Source organism: Rhinopithecus bieti, unplaced genomic scaffold (genome assembly GCF_001698545.2).
Source record: "Rhinopithecus bieti isolate Rb0 unplaced genomic scaffold, ASM169854v2 scaffold_38611, whole genome shotgun sequence".
NCBI lineage: Eukaryota > Metazoa > Chordata > Mammalia > Primates > Cercopithecidae > Rhinopithecus > Rhinopithecus bieti.
This window is the reverse complement of record NW_016815802.1, coordinates 59,903-74,003: the sequence shown is the minus strand read 5'-3', so window position 1 is coordinate 74,003 and position 14,101 is coordinate 59,903. Positions and strand designations below refer to the sequence as shown.

General features: G+C 52.9%; 2 protein-coding genes across 3 annotated transcripts in view; both read right to left on the bottom strand.

Annotated features, from left to right (window-relative positions):
* SPI1 (Spi-1 proto-oncogene) overlaps positions 1-7,830 on the bottom strand; it is a 25,881-nt gene extending 18,051 nt beyond the window's left edge. The window contains exons 1-2 of one of the 2 annotated variants that reach the window (XM_017853733.1): positions 7,558-7,830; positions 4,893-4,992 (exon numbers count right to left, since the gene is read on the bottom strand). In XM_017853733.1, the coding sequence (XP_017709222.1) occupies positions 4,893-4,992; positions 7,558-7,602 (145 nt within the window). In that variant the 5' untranslated portion in view covers positions 7,603-7,830. The remainder of the gene's footprint in view (positions 1-4,892; positions 4,993-7,557) is intronic. The other variant, XM_017853734.1, reaches the window with a different exon arrangement.
* Positions 7,831-11,549: 3,719 nt separating this feature from the next.
* The window catches only part of LOC108516313 (translation initiation factor IF-2-like), a 36,659-nt gene continuing 34,107 nt past the window's right edge, over positions 11,550-14,101 (bottom strand). Inside the window, exon 6 of the mRNA XM_017853721.1 lies at positions 11,550-13,051. Coding sequence (XP_017709210.1) covers positions 13,005-13,051 — 47 coding nt within the window. The 3' untranslated portion in view covers positions 11,550-13,004. The remainder of the gene's footprint in view (positions 13,052-14,101) is intronic.

Sequence of the window (14,101 nt, the reverse complement as noted above, 5' to 3'; positions counted from 1 at the left end):
GCTCTGTCGCCCGGGCTGGAGTGCAGTGGCGCGATCTCGGCTCACTGCAACCTCCGCCTCCCAGGTTCACGCCATTCTGCTGCCTCAGCCTCCCGAGTAGCTGGGACTACAGGCACCTGCCACCAAGCCCGGCTAATTTTTTTTGTAGAGATGGGGTTTCACTGTGTTAGCCAGGATGGTCTCGATCTCCTGACCTCGTGATCTGCCCGCCTCGGCCTTCCAAAGTGCTGGGATTACAGGTCTGAGCTACAGTGCCCAGCCAGGAGAATAACTTGAACCCAGGAGGCAGAAGTTGCGGTGAGCCGAGATTGCGTCACTGCGCTCCAGCCTGGGTGACAGAGTGAGACTCCATCTCAAAAAATAAATAAAACCCCAAAATATGTAAAATAAAATTAGAAGATTTTGCCCAGGCGCAGTGGCTCACACATGTAATCCTAATCCTAGCACTTTGGGAGGCCAAGGTGGGTGGATCGCTTGAGCCTAGGTTCGAGACCAGCTTGGGCAACATGGCGAAACCCCATCTCTACAAAAGATACAAAAAATAGCTGAGCATGGTGGCAGGCCCCTGTAGTCCCAGTGAATCGGAAGGCTGAGGTGAGAGTGAGACTCTGTCTCAAAAAAAAAAAAAAAAAAAAAAGGCCAAGCGTGGTGGCTCATGCCTGTAATCCAGCACTTTGGGAAGCCAAGGCAGGAGGATCACCTGAGGTCAGGAGTTTGAGACCAGCCTGGCCAACATGGTGAAACACTGTCTCTACTAAAAAAATACAAAATTAGCTTGGCATGGTGGTGCACACCTGTAATCCCAGCTACTCAGGAGGCTGAGGCAGGAGAATTGCTTGAACCTGGGAGCCAGAGGTTGCAATGAGCCAAGATAGCACCACTGCACTCCAGCCTGGGCAACAAGAGCGAAATTCCAGCTCAAAAAAAAAAAACTTGTAAATGTATTTAAATTTTCAGCACACACACATACATAGAAGGTTACTCAGATCATGATCATGTCATTTCCCAGCTCAGAACTCTCCAGTGGCTTCCCATTGTGTGTATGATAAAATACAAACGCCTGCCATGGCCTTCGAGCCCTGCATGAGCCGCTGACCCCTTTGGCTTCCCTTTCTGTCCCCTGCCCTGTGCTCACTGGCCTCTCTGGTCCTCTGTCAGGGTCCTTTCTGCTTTTGCACTTTCTGTTGCATTGACCTTGGATACCTCTCCCCTACCTACGGTCACATGTGAATTACGAGTTCCTTCTCAGCTCAGCTGCCACCTCAAAGGCCTTCCCTGACCACGTACATGAAAGCAGCCCCCCATGTAGACAATCCGCATTACATCTGTGGAAAACGGTCTGTTTGTCTGATTCTTTTTTTTGTTTTTGTTTTTGAGCTGGAGTCTCGCTTTGTCTGTCACCAGGCTGGAGTTCAGTGGCGCGATCTCGGCTCACTGCAACCTCTGCCTCCTGGGTTCAAGCGATTCTCCTGCCTCAGCCTCCTGAGTAGCTGGGAGTTCAGGCGGGCACCACCGCCTGTATTTTTAGTAGAGACGGGGTTTCACCATGTTACCCAGGATAGTCTCGATCTCCTGACCTCGTGATCCACCCACCTCGGCCACCCAAAATGCTAGCATTACAGGCATGACCCACCGCACCCAGCCTGTTTGTCTGATTATGTCCCCATCCCCTCGCTGGAGGGTGAGCTCTGTGAGAGCAGTGGCCGTGTCTGGGTGCTCATCATGGACTTCCCAGAGCCTACAGCAGTGTCTGGTACGTGGCATATTCTCAGAGACTATTTAACGGATGGAATAGGGAGGAAAAGTGGATCAGATGGGAAGTGGCTGGCAGGATGGACGAGTAGGTGGGTGGATGGGAGGGTGAGTGCCTGGATGTGGGGGTGGGTGGCAGATTGGCTGCTCCCTGGGTCAGTAGAAAATAACCCAGTTGGTCTCTCACATAGCCCTCTGTGCTTCTACTCCCCAGCCGCTTAGTCCCTCCTGCCTTGGGGGATGCAGTGAAGCTAGCACAGGCCTTGTCCTCTGCACATTACCTTACCTCATCGATTACATGCCTTACCTCGCTGAATCATCACAGCTCTAGGAGGTAAGTATTTTCATGCTCTCAGTTTTATAAATGGGGAAACAGGGGCTCAGAGAGGCTATGTTACTTGCCCCAAGTTTTCACAGCTGGTGAGTGATGGAGTCAGGACTGGGCCAAAGCTTTTTCACTAAGCTTTGGTACCTAAAAATGTGGACAAAGAGGACATGCAGGAATTGACGGAAGTGTGTGGGAGTCTCTATGGTTGAGTCTTAGGACAATACCTTCCAGCGGGTATAGAAAGGGATAGCCTGGCTGGGCGCGGTGGCTAACACCTGTAATCCTAGCACTTTGGGAGGCTGAGGCAGGTGGATCACCAGGTCAGGAGTTCAAGACCAGCCTGGCCAACATTGTGAAACCTGTCTCTACTAAAAATACAAAAAATTAGCTGGGCGTGGTGGAAGGCGCCTGTAATCCTAGCTACTTGGGAGGCTGAGGCAGGAGAATCGCTTGAATCAAGGAGGCAGAGGTTGCAGTGAACCAAGATCATGACACTGCACACCAGCCCGGGCAACAATACAAGACTCCATCTCAAAAACAAAAGGGGGCCGGCCAGGCGTGATGGTTCACACCTGTAATCCCAGCACTTTGGGAGGCCGAGGCAAGTGGATCACTTGAGGTCAGGAGTTTGAGAGCAGCCTGGCCAACATGGTGAAACCTTGTCTCTACTAAAAATACAAAAATTAGCCACGCGTGGTAGTGCACGCTTGTAATCCCAGCTACTTGAGACGTTGAGGCAAGAGAATTGCTTGCACCCAGGAGGCAGAGGTTGCAGTGAGCCGACATGGGGCCACTGCACTCCATCCTGGGCAACAGAGCAAGACTGTCTCAAAAAAAAAAAAGAAAGGGACAGCCCAAATGCCCTGATTGGCAATGATTAACAGTGGGACAGGGCCAGGGCCGAGGACACCTGGGAACACTGGTGGAGTTTCTGGAGGAATTGGGGGCTCATGACCAAAACGGGGTGCTCAGGCATCCAATCAGGAGTCATTCCTAGAGCCCCACCCCAGATATAAGGAACCTGCTTGGGCCCTGAACCAGGAAAACATGATTTCTCTAAAGCGCTCACTCCATCAGGCCCAGTCCCAGGCTCACTGGTTTCCAGCTATGTGGGCAGCGCCCTCATATTACAGGAAGGAAAACTGAGTCTGCAAAAAGCCCAAAGGAAATGCACCCAAGCCCAGTGAACTGAAGAGGGATTGGGGCCAGGGAGAATGCATCCTTGATGGAGGAGGCCGGGCAGCACTGTTTGTGGGGACCTGAGCCACCAGGGGGCGCCTGTCCTGGGGCCCAGCGGGAGCTCCTGGAGTCCTGGAACTGCTTGGGAAGGTGGGTGCACGGTCTGTGAGTGCCCCAGACCCGGCTCTTCACCCTGGTAGGGAGAGCTGAGGATGGAGTTGGAGGAGGGGACTTTCTCTCTACATTGCCTGGGTTTTCCACCAAGAGGATGTGTTTTTTATATAATTACAAATAAGCTTGAAGGAATTAAAAAGGATATTTTAAAGGCTTTCTAGACCTGAAAGATTCTAAAAGATGCCTGTGCATTCCCAGCTGTGGTCTGGAGGCATATCCGCCTACCCCCAGGATGTGGCTTCCAGTCTGAGTTCCGGATGAATCTGGGGCCCTAAGTGTGAACCAGGCACATGTGGATCCCTAGCTGGGCCCATCAGGTTGAGACTGCCACAGGTGTATCTGCAGAATGGAGCTACAGGCATGACTGGCCACAGGGGTGGCCTTCAGGAGTGACACCTTCCTAGGCTGTGGGCCTCTGCCCTCTGAGGTGCAGACACCCCAGTTGCTCGTCTGCCCGGGTCCCAGACGCCCTGAGGAATCCCCCAGTGACGACTCCCTCACTGACTGGGCCGCCTCACTTTGGGTCAGGGATGTCCACATCAATAAGCCAAGATCCACTTCAGGCAACCTCCCACAGCCCCCTGCTCAGGTCCCAGGCACCTAATGCCTCTCTCCCATCCCCTCAATTTGCTCCAGGACGGAGGCTGGGCTAGGGGGTGAACAGTCAGACCCAGAAGGACTGGACAGACAGAAGGACCCCCTGGCCCAGGCCTCTTCCTCCCACCTCAGCAAACTGGGGGCCTCGGCCTCTGCTGAACAAGAGGTCCCCATAGGGTTTCCTTTGGTCCAGCAGTTCCCACTTAGGGGTGATTTTGCCTCCCGGGGGGATCTGCCAATGGGTGGAGACATTTTTGGTTGTAATGATTGGTCGTGCCCCTGGCATGTGGTAGGTAAAAGCAAGGATGCCACTAAGCTTCCTATGCTGCCCGGGACAGCCCACCCCAGAATCATCCCACCCAAAAGTCAGCAGTGCCACGGTTAGGAAACCCTGCCAACCACACATGGCAGGGAGTGTGGATATGCTGGCGGGGAGTTTGGGACAAAGAGAGTGACGAGAACAAAGAGGAGGAGGTGGGTAGTTAGGCAGGGGCAGAAGACAAAGCACAGAACCTGGAGCGGACAGACCTGGGTTCCACCCAGCAGCTGTGTGACCTTGTGCAAGTCTCCTAGCACCCTAAGCTGGTTTCCTTGTTTATAAAAAAGACTACGAGGACAGAACCAGCAGATAATCATGCAAGAAATGAACCCTGCGCCTTGACACACTGCAGAGGCTCCATAATGGAGGTTCAGGTGCAGGGGTGCAGCAAAGATGCCGCCGTTCACTTCCCCTGAGAGCAAACTGGATCTGATTCTCAGAATTCCAACGAGGTCCTGGGAATCATTTCTTCTTTTTCTCTCTCCAGACCCCAGGAGCCCAGGCTGGGCCGGGGAGTGGGGGCGTGGCAGGACCCGTACTCACCGCTGTGGCTCTCCCCATCACTGCTGAGATAGGGGTAATACTCGTGCGTTTGGCGTTGGTACAGGTCCGTGTCATAGGGCACCAGGTCTTCCGATGGCTGCTGAGAGAGGAGATGTCAGGGCCTGCACCGTGCGGGGGACCCCAACCAGGCCTGCAGCACCCCCGCATACTGGGTCCCCACCACTTTCCTTGGCTCAATGACTGTGTTGGGCCTACAGCCCTCCCTCTGCCTAGAATTGGGACAGAGAGTGGGGCAGGGGACCCAGGAGGCCTGAAAAGGGGTGACAGGGACCTTGGGGGTCAGAGGTCAGAAGAAGACCAGGGTCCCCCTCTGCTGGGCTACTCCCCGTAGCCACCTCATGCTCACACTCACACTCATGCCTGTGTGCCCCCATCCTCATCCCATACCCCTCTCCTGGTCACACTGATGTGCATGTCCACACGATCCCTGTGACACCCTCACACTCATAATCCCACATGTGGACTCACTCTCATAGCCCCCACCCACCCCCATGCAGGAGCCTGCACACTGTCCCTCTCACACACATCTTCACACCCACTCAGAGGTCACCCACCTCACGGAGATATTGTACACTCAGCTCATGCGCACACGCAGTCTCCTTGATTGACACTCGCATGACACCATGTTCCAGCCATCAACACGCACACTCACACCCCCAGAGCCACTCACATTCCACCTGCACACTCACCTGCACAGCACACACTCGCCTGCCCAGCCGCACTCTCACAGCCTATGCCTCTCACACAGCCTGGGCAAGAGTGGCACCACAATGACCGTCCACACTGATGGTTGGTGCAGGGGTCACCTGGGCAGGCTCAGGGGCCGAGTGCATGGAGGGCCTTGATCCCCTCACTCTCCCTCCTGAGTCCTCCCTAACCTCCTCCTTCCCTCCTCACCGCCACCCCCACCCTGTCTCCTTTGCTTCCTCCTCCCCCTCCTCACTACCCTCTGCCCTCCTTTTCTTCCCCTCCTCCCTGTCCTCCTTCTTTCCTCCTCCTCTTCCTCCCCCGTTCCTCCCTCCTCCCTGTCCTCCTCCCCCTACTGGCACAGACACAGGGCTGTGCACACCCAGGAGCCTTCCCAACAGTCGTCAGCCCTCCCCACCCCCACAGTGTGTGGCCCAGGATTGCACAACAGTCACTGTGGCCCTCAGGGCTGGGCTTGGGGGACTGGGGCTGCCTTGGGAGCCCACCCTACCAGGAGACACTCAGAGTGACCCTGGAGCTTGCAGAGAGGGCTGGGGGGCCTAGGGACGGCCCAAGGAGCTCTGCCACCCATTCAGCTCCACCTGGAGTTCAGGATTGAGAGGTCAGGGGTCAGAGACAGTGGGCCTATGGCTTTCTTGAGGCAGAATTGGCTCTTCCTGAGACAACCTCCGTCACCTTCTGCCTGCGCCGCCCCCTTCGTGGTCCCAGGTGGGAAGGGGTGTCAGGGTGTGGATGCCACAGCGGGCTGGCTGGTCCTGCCCGGTCCTGCCTGCGTCTGGCCAAGTGAGGAGGCCAGGAGCCCAGCACTGAGCCTGCCCCTCTGGGTTTCCAGGTAATGCAGCCTCGCTGCAGGATGTCAGCCTGGCTCTGGTCGGATGGGTGTGATGTCAGGCCTGGGGTGACTCCCAGCCTCCTGGGGTGGCTCTGAGCTGGGGCACAGTGGGGGAAGGGAGCTGCCTCTAGGCCAGGAAAGTGGAGTCAGGAGGGCCTCCTGCCAAGCCCTTCCCGGCTCCCCTCAAGCCTCCCTACTCCTGAGAGGTCATGGGGTGGGAAAAGGGAGAAGGGTCCTCTCAGAGGGACCCTGGTCTGATACCTGCCTCAGGCTGCAACTGTCACTGAGAGTGAGGAGCACTGGCGATCTGCTTCTCTTCTCAGGGTTCCCTGGGGTTCCTGCTTCTTCACCCCCAAGATCCAGTCCCTGTCCTTGTCCCAGCCTCAGCCCCCATTCAAACTCGTCACATGCTCACCCCAGGTCCCACCCAGCCCCAATCTCAGTCCCAACCTTGTCCCAGCCCTGTCCCCTGCCGCGCCTCTCCCTAAACTCCAGCCCTGGGGCCAGCCTCAACTGCACTGTCTCAGCTCCACTCCTGGCTCCTTTCCAGCACCAGCCCCTGTCTCCTGTGGGCCCATGGCTCCAACCCTTTGGTCAACAATCATGTCCTCTGTGCCAGGCCCGAGACTGGGTGTTGGGGACCCAGAGTTCCATCAGCCTTGGTGTCCAGGAGCCCCAAGGCCATGGGCCAAGGCTGCCTGTTGCCTCCTGCCTTCAGCCCCTTCCTGTCCAGGGGATCGGCCTCCTCCAAGCCAGTCCCCCCATTCTCTTCTACCTCTCTACCACCGCCCTCACCATCCTCAGCCCAGCACCCTCCCCAGGAGCCCCGGCCTCCGCCTGCCACCCGAACCCTGTCTATAAATAACTGTTCAGGCCCCACCGATCACAGCCCCACTGTGGGCCCGGCCTCAGCCCGCCAGGGCATGCTCCGAGGAAGCCAATGGCCCCCTCGCTGGGTCTCAGGCCAGGAGTTCCAGGGAGGAAACCCTGACTTCCCACTGATAGCAAGCCAGGAGGGCAGCGGGTGGGCTGGCGGGTTCGTGGGCAGGCAGGCAGGCGTCCGAGGGCCACGGGTTGGGCTGGTGGAGGAGTCCCGGTACTCACAGGGGGGACGAGGGGAAACCCTTCCATTTTGCACGCCTGTAACATCCAGCCGGGCTCCGAGTCGGTCAGATCCCCTGCCTCGGTGGGGGCCAATGCAGAGCCCCTCAGGATGGGGTGCCCCTTCGGGGGCTGGACGGTCGTGGGGCGGGTGCAGGGCTCAGGCCTGCCCCCTGAGCTACAGGAGCCCTGCGTGAGCCCCCTCCCTTGACATTGCAGGGCCAGCACAAGTTCCTGATTTTATCGAAGGGCCTGCCGCTGGGAGATAGTCCCCTTGGGGTGACATCACCGCCCCAACCCGTTTGCATAAATCTCTTGCGCTACATACAGGAAGTCTCTGGCCGGCTGGGGCAGGTGGTGCTCAAAGGGCTGGCCTGGGAAGCCATGGGGTCCAGGCCCCCTACCCAGAGGAAGCTGGGACTGAGAGGGATGACTTTGGGAGCTAAGCTGGGGAGGGAGGATGGGAGGGAGAACGTGTAGCTCCGCCACACCACTGGGAGGCTTTTGCTCTAACCCAACAAATGCCTGCTGCTTTTGAGATCCCTATGTAGCCAACAGTCACCTCATTGGGGTCAGAGCTGGAAGGGGTGGCCTCCTGGGGCCTCCACTTTCTGGGGTCAGCCTTGCTAGGTGAGGGCTCCGATCTAGCAGGCTATCAGGCCTGCCTCTTCCTGTGGCCCTGCACCCCCACTGCCTAGGCTGTCCCTAGGCTGAGGCTGGGCTCGGGGGTAGGGTCTTCAGCATAGTACTGCTTTCTTCCTTTCTTTCTTCCCTCTGAGTCTATTCACATGGGCTTCTCTTCTACCAGAAGAGGGTCCTGGGTTCTTTTTTCTTTTTTTTTTTCTTTTTTTTTTTGAGACAGAATCTCGCTCTGTCACCCAGGCTGGAGTGCAGTGGCCAGATCTCAGCTCACTGCAAGCTCTGCCTCCTGGGTTTACACCATTCTCCTGCCTCAGCCTCCCGAGTAGTTGGGACTACAGGCGCCCACCACCTTGCCCGGCTAGTTTCTTGTATTTTTTTTTTTTAGTAGAGACGGGGTTTCACCGTGTTAGCCAGGATGGTCTCAATCTCCTGACCTCGTGATCCGCCCATCTCGGCCTCTCAAAGTGCTGGGATTACAGGCTTGAGCCACCGTGCCCGGCCGGTCCTGGGTTCTTATACCCTTCCCTCCCAGCTTCTTGAGTACCACATTCAAATCCCTACGGCTCTGTTTCCAGCCCAGGTTTCTCAGTTTCTTGCCAATACCTGAATATGAATCTAACCTTCCTAGTTTACAAACCTTTCTTGCCTATCCACCATTCATCTGTTTTCCTGTGCATCTATTTGTCTATTTGCCCATCCAGCTATCCATTCATCAAGCCCACCATACATTCACTTATTTGTCCATTTATCGAACTGTCCGTATATTTGTTCATTCATCTGTCAATCAATTCATCCACCCACCCATCTGCTTATCTACTTGTCTATCGAGCCATCTATATGTCCATTAATCAGCCCATCCACCTACTATCAATCCATCAGTCCACAATTCCATCTGTTTATCCATCTATGAACCTGCTCATCCATTCATCCACCTATCCATCCATCCACCCATCCACTCATCCACCCATCTACCCATCCACTCATCTGTCCATCAACCCATCCATCATCCACCTATCCCTTCATTCATCCATCCATCCATCCATCCACCAGTCCACTCATCCACCCATCTACCAATCCACCCACCTACCATTCCACCCATCTATTCATCCACCTATCCATCCTTCACCTATCACCCATCACTCATCCATCCATCCATTCATCCATCCATCCATTCATCCACCCATCCACCCATCTACCCATCTACCCATTTACTCATTTGCCCATCCACCAATGCAGCCATCTACCCATTCACCCATCCACTCATCCACCTATCTACCAATCCACCCACCTACCATTCCACCCATCTATTCATCCACCTATCCATCCTTCACCTATCACCCATCACTCATCCATCCATCCAGTCATCCATCCAGCCATCCACCAATACACCCATCCACTTATCTATCCATCCGTCCATCCATCTGTCCATCCACTCATCCACACATCTACCAGTTCACTAATCTACCCATCCACCAATCCACCCATCTACCCATTAATCTATTAATTCATCCACCTATCCATCCATCTACTCATTCATCTATCTGTCTATCCACTTATCCATCCATCTATGCATCTTCTCAATGTTGAGTTCCAGGCTCTAAGCTGAGCTCTAGGAAAACAAAAAAGTATTATACAAGACCCCTGCCTTCAGAGAGCTCCTGATCGTTTCTGGAGGGTTGAGGGATGAGTAGAGGTGTTTTTTGTGTGTGTCCCAGTGATCTCTGGTGAGTCCTCTCTGCTGGGAAGGAACTTTTGAGCATTCAGTGTCCTCCCCTGTATAATCTAGCCCCTTGCTTTAAATTTCCACTCCACTAAGACAGGCCTGCCTTCTTGCCAGTGGATTCCCAGGCCTCAAGTGTTTTTTCGTTAGCAGCAAACACCAGAATTCCACAGCTTTGGGCTCACCATTAGATCTACTTGACTTCCACCTTCACTGACTTTTTGTATCTGCACTTGGGACTCTCCAAAGGCTTCAGGCCACAGGTCCTCAGGGCTCCCTAGGAACCTGACCAAGGCCTCTCCCCAAAATGAGGGGAGGGACAGACTGGCTTGGCATCAGTTCCATCCTCGTTCCCACTTCCCCATCAAGAAGGCCAACCCCCAGCTGACTGGGTGCTGTGGGGTGTGTAAGGTTATCCACTCCACAAGATCTAGGCCCTGCTTGATGTGTTCATTCATTAATTCATTCATGTGTGTGTTGTCATCTTGCTTTGGTTTGTTTATATGCTTATTTATTCATTCATTCATGTAATCACTTTTTTGTATAAATGTAAGGGGTACAAGTGCAATTTTGTTCCATGGATAGATTGCATAATGGAGAAGTCTGGGCTTTCAGTTTATCCATCACCGGAATAATGTACATTGTGCCCTTTAAGTAATTTCTCATCCCTCACCATGCCTCCCCACTCTCCCACCCTTGCAAATCTCCAGTGTCTGTCATTCCACAGTCTATGTCCATGTGTACACATTATTTAGCTCCTACTTATACATGAGAACAGGCAGTATTTGACTTTCTGTTTCTGAGTTGTTTCACTTACGATAATGGCCTCCAATTCCATCCATGTTGCTGCAAAGACATAATTTCGTTCTTTTTTATGGCTGAATAGTATTTCATTGTGTGTGTGTGTGTGTGTGTGTGTGTGTGTGTGTGTGTGTGTATACAATATAACATTTTATTTTTTCAATCATCTATTGATGGACACTTAGGTTGATTCTGTATCTTTGCTATTATGAATAGTCCTATGATAAACATACAAATGCAGTATCTTTTTGATATAGTGATTTATTTTCCTTTGGTTAGATACTCAGTGAGATGATTGGATCAAATGATAGTTCTTTTTCTTTCTTCTTTTCTCTTTTTCTTGTTCTTTTGAGACTGAGTTTCGCTCTTGTCACCCAGGCTGGAGTGCAGTGACACAATCTCGGCTCACTTCGCCTCCCGGGTTCAAGTGATTCTCCTGCCTCAGCCTCCCGAGTATGTGGGATTAACAGGTGCCCGCCACCATGCCCAGCTAATTACTGTATTTTTAGTAGAGGCGGAGTTTCATCATGTTGGCCAGGCTAGTCTCAAACTCCTGATCTCAGGTGATCCACCTGCCTTGGCCTCCCAAAGTGCTGGGATTACAGACATGAGCCACCATGCCCAGCCAGTTCTTTTTCTTTTGAGACAGAATGTTGCTTTATCACTGAGGCTGGAGTGCAATGGCATGATCTCGGCCCACTGCAGCCTGGACCTCCCGGGCTCAAGCGATCCTCCTGCCCCAGCCTCCAGAGTGGCTGGGACTATGGGTGTGTGCCACCTGTAGTCTTGTCTAATTTTCTGTATTTTTTGTAGAGATAGGGTTTCACCATGTTGCCCAGACTGATCTTGAACTCCTGGGCTCAAGCAATCTGCCTGCCTCAGCCTTCCCAAATGTTGGGATTATAGGTCCGGGCCTAGTAAGGGGGACAGACATGAATGAGGCATACTCGGAGCCTCCAGCCACTTACAGGCCTGCAGAGGGTCATGTGAGCAGATAGTGGGGCAAGAGGGGAGGTGCCAGGTACACTTGGTCTCAAAGGTGCATTTGGGAACGATTGATGGGGTCAGCGTCCCAGATAGGATGGCTTAGGGAAGGGTGTGAGGGGAAGGCATGTCTGACTGAGAATCAACTTAAGCAAAGGAAAAGAACAGGAAAACAGGGAGTCACCGTCCTTGCAGCTGGAAGCAAAGCAGGACAGGAAGGCAAAGAGCCTTGAGTGCCAAGCCAAGGAGCCTGAGTCATGTACAGGGATGGCTGTGGAGCCTTTGCTGGTTTTAAGTAGGGAGTATGGGGCTCTCCTCCGTGGGTGCAGCCAAGAAACCAGGTAGACTACGTGTTCCCAAGGCCTAAGATTCAAGAGGCTCCAGAAGAAGGAAGATATCCCATTGCATCGAGTATGGCCAAGCTCAAGGGGCCTGGGTGAGGAAGTCCATAAAAGAGATCCAGAGTCAACAACCTCTGGAAATAGGCAGAATGTCCTCTGCCTTCTGGGCAATGCTAGAGTGTCCTCCCAGCTCCTCTTCCCGCTCCTCCCCCTCCCCAAGGGCACCAGAAGCCTCATCCCCTTACATCCCCAGGGACCCGTGGTAATTCAAATTCTTGGGAATAGTAGGACCCAGATTCCAAGAACAGGAAGGGTTTGGTAATCCACAGCCTCACAGTTAGTAGTTCCTTAAAAAGGAAAAGAAAAAAAGTTTTGAGTGCCTGGTACCATGCTGGGTGCTTCCACCCTATGATCTCACATCACCAAGACAGCCATCCATTCAACTGAGGCCCAAGAGACGAGTGACTGGCCCAGGGTTGCATAGCATGTGCGGGTAGAGAGCTGGGGCATGAACCCTGGCTTCTGGGGCTCTAGGAAGGGCTGGGTCTTCTGGAGAGGGAAGGAAGCTAGAGGAAGAACGGAGAGACTGAGAAGATGAGGCAGGGAGCAGGGAGGAAGGGGAGGGGGAAAAGAGAGGAAAGGAAAGAGAAGCAAAATAGCAAGATAAAAGGAGGGAGCAGAGAGAAGGGAGAAACTGGACAAGAGGTGAGGAGGCAGCATGAACCTCAGGCAAAAAAGAGGAGAGCAGGGCGAGGGAGGATGGAGGAGGAGGACAGAGGAGGGACAACGAGGAGGTTTTGGGAAGACGGAGACAGTGGCTGGCTGGAGGTGGCGGGACCCCAGAGCAGCACATTCCCAGCTTCCCCCTTCTGCAGCGGAGCAAAAGAGGGGCGGAGAAGGTCCTTGATTTGCACGAGGTCAGCAGGTGCATTGTGCTGGAATGTGGCTCCATTTCATTCTGGTCAGCAGGAAACTAGTTTGAAACCAAAAATCTTGGAAGCTCTAGGGACTGAAAACAAAACAAAATCATTTTGAATTATTTTATTTTTTGAACAGATAACATGTGCACATGGTACAAAATTCAAAAGGTAAAAAAAGGTAAACCACTGCCCAGCTCCCCTTCCACAGACTAGCCCACCTGTTACCTGATCTTGTGTTTTGGTCTAGAAATCGTCTACACAGCATGTAGCAGATACATTTTAAAATTTTTCCACGGAGGGCGGCACACTAAACATATTGTAGCTCCCTTGTTTTTTTCCACAATGTCCGTGTCACAGCCATGCAGAGAACTGTCTTGTCCTTTTGAGATTTTTGCATTTTCAGTTTTTGTGGGTACATAGTAGGTGTGTTTATTTATGGGGTACATGAGATATTTTGATACAGGCATAAGTTATGTAATAATCACATCAGTAAATGGGGTATCCACCACCTCAAGCATTTTTCATTTCCTTGTGTTACCAACATTCCAATTATACTCTTTTAGTTATTTTTAAATACACTATAAATTATTGTTGACTGAATGACCGTATAGTATTCCACTATTTGGATGTACTAGGATATTTTTAAGTCGTGAGAGACATCATTCATTTAGAAGAACAAATAATATTTATGTGCATTTTAAAGAATAATTATAATAAAGCAGCCGGGCACTGTGGCTCACGCCTGTAATTCCAGCACTTTGGGAGGCCGAGGCAGGCGGATCACAAAGTCAGGAGATCGAGACCATCCTGGCTAACACGGTGAAACCCCGTCTCTACTAAAATACAAAAAACTAGCCGGGCGAAGTGGCGGGCGCCTGTAGTCCCAGCTACTCGGAGGCTGAGGCAGGAGAATGGCGTCAACCCGGGAGGCGGAGCTTGCAGTGAGCCGAGATCGCGCCACTGCACTCCAGCCTGGGCGACAGAGCGAGACACCGTCTCAAAACAAAAACAAAAACAAAAAAACGTTGCCAGAACCCCAGAAGAATCCCCAAATGTCCCTTACTTCCCTCTAGAAGTAACACTGTCGTACTTTCTTGGTAATTTTCTTTTTTTTTTTTTTTTTTTTTTTTTTTTTTTTT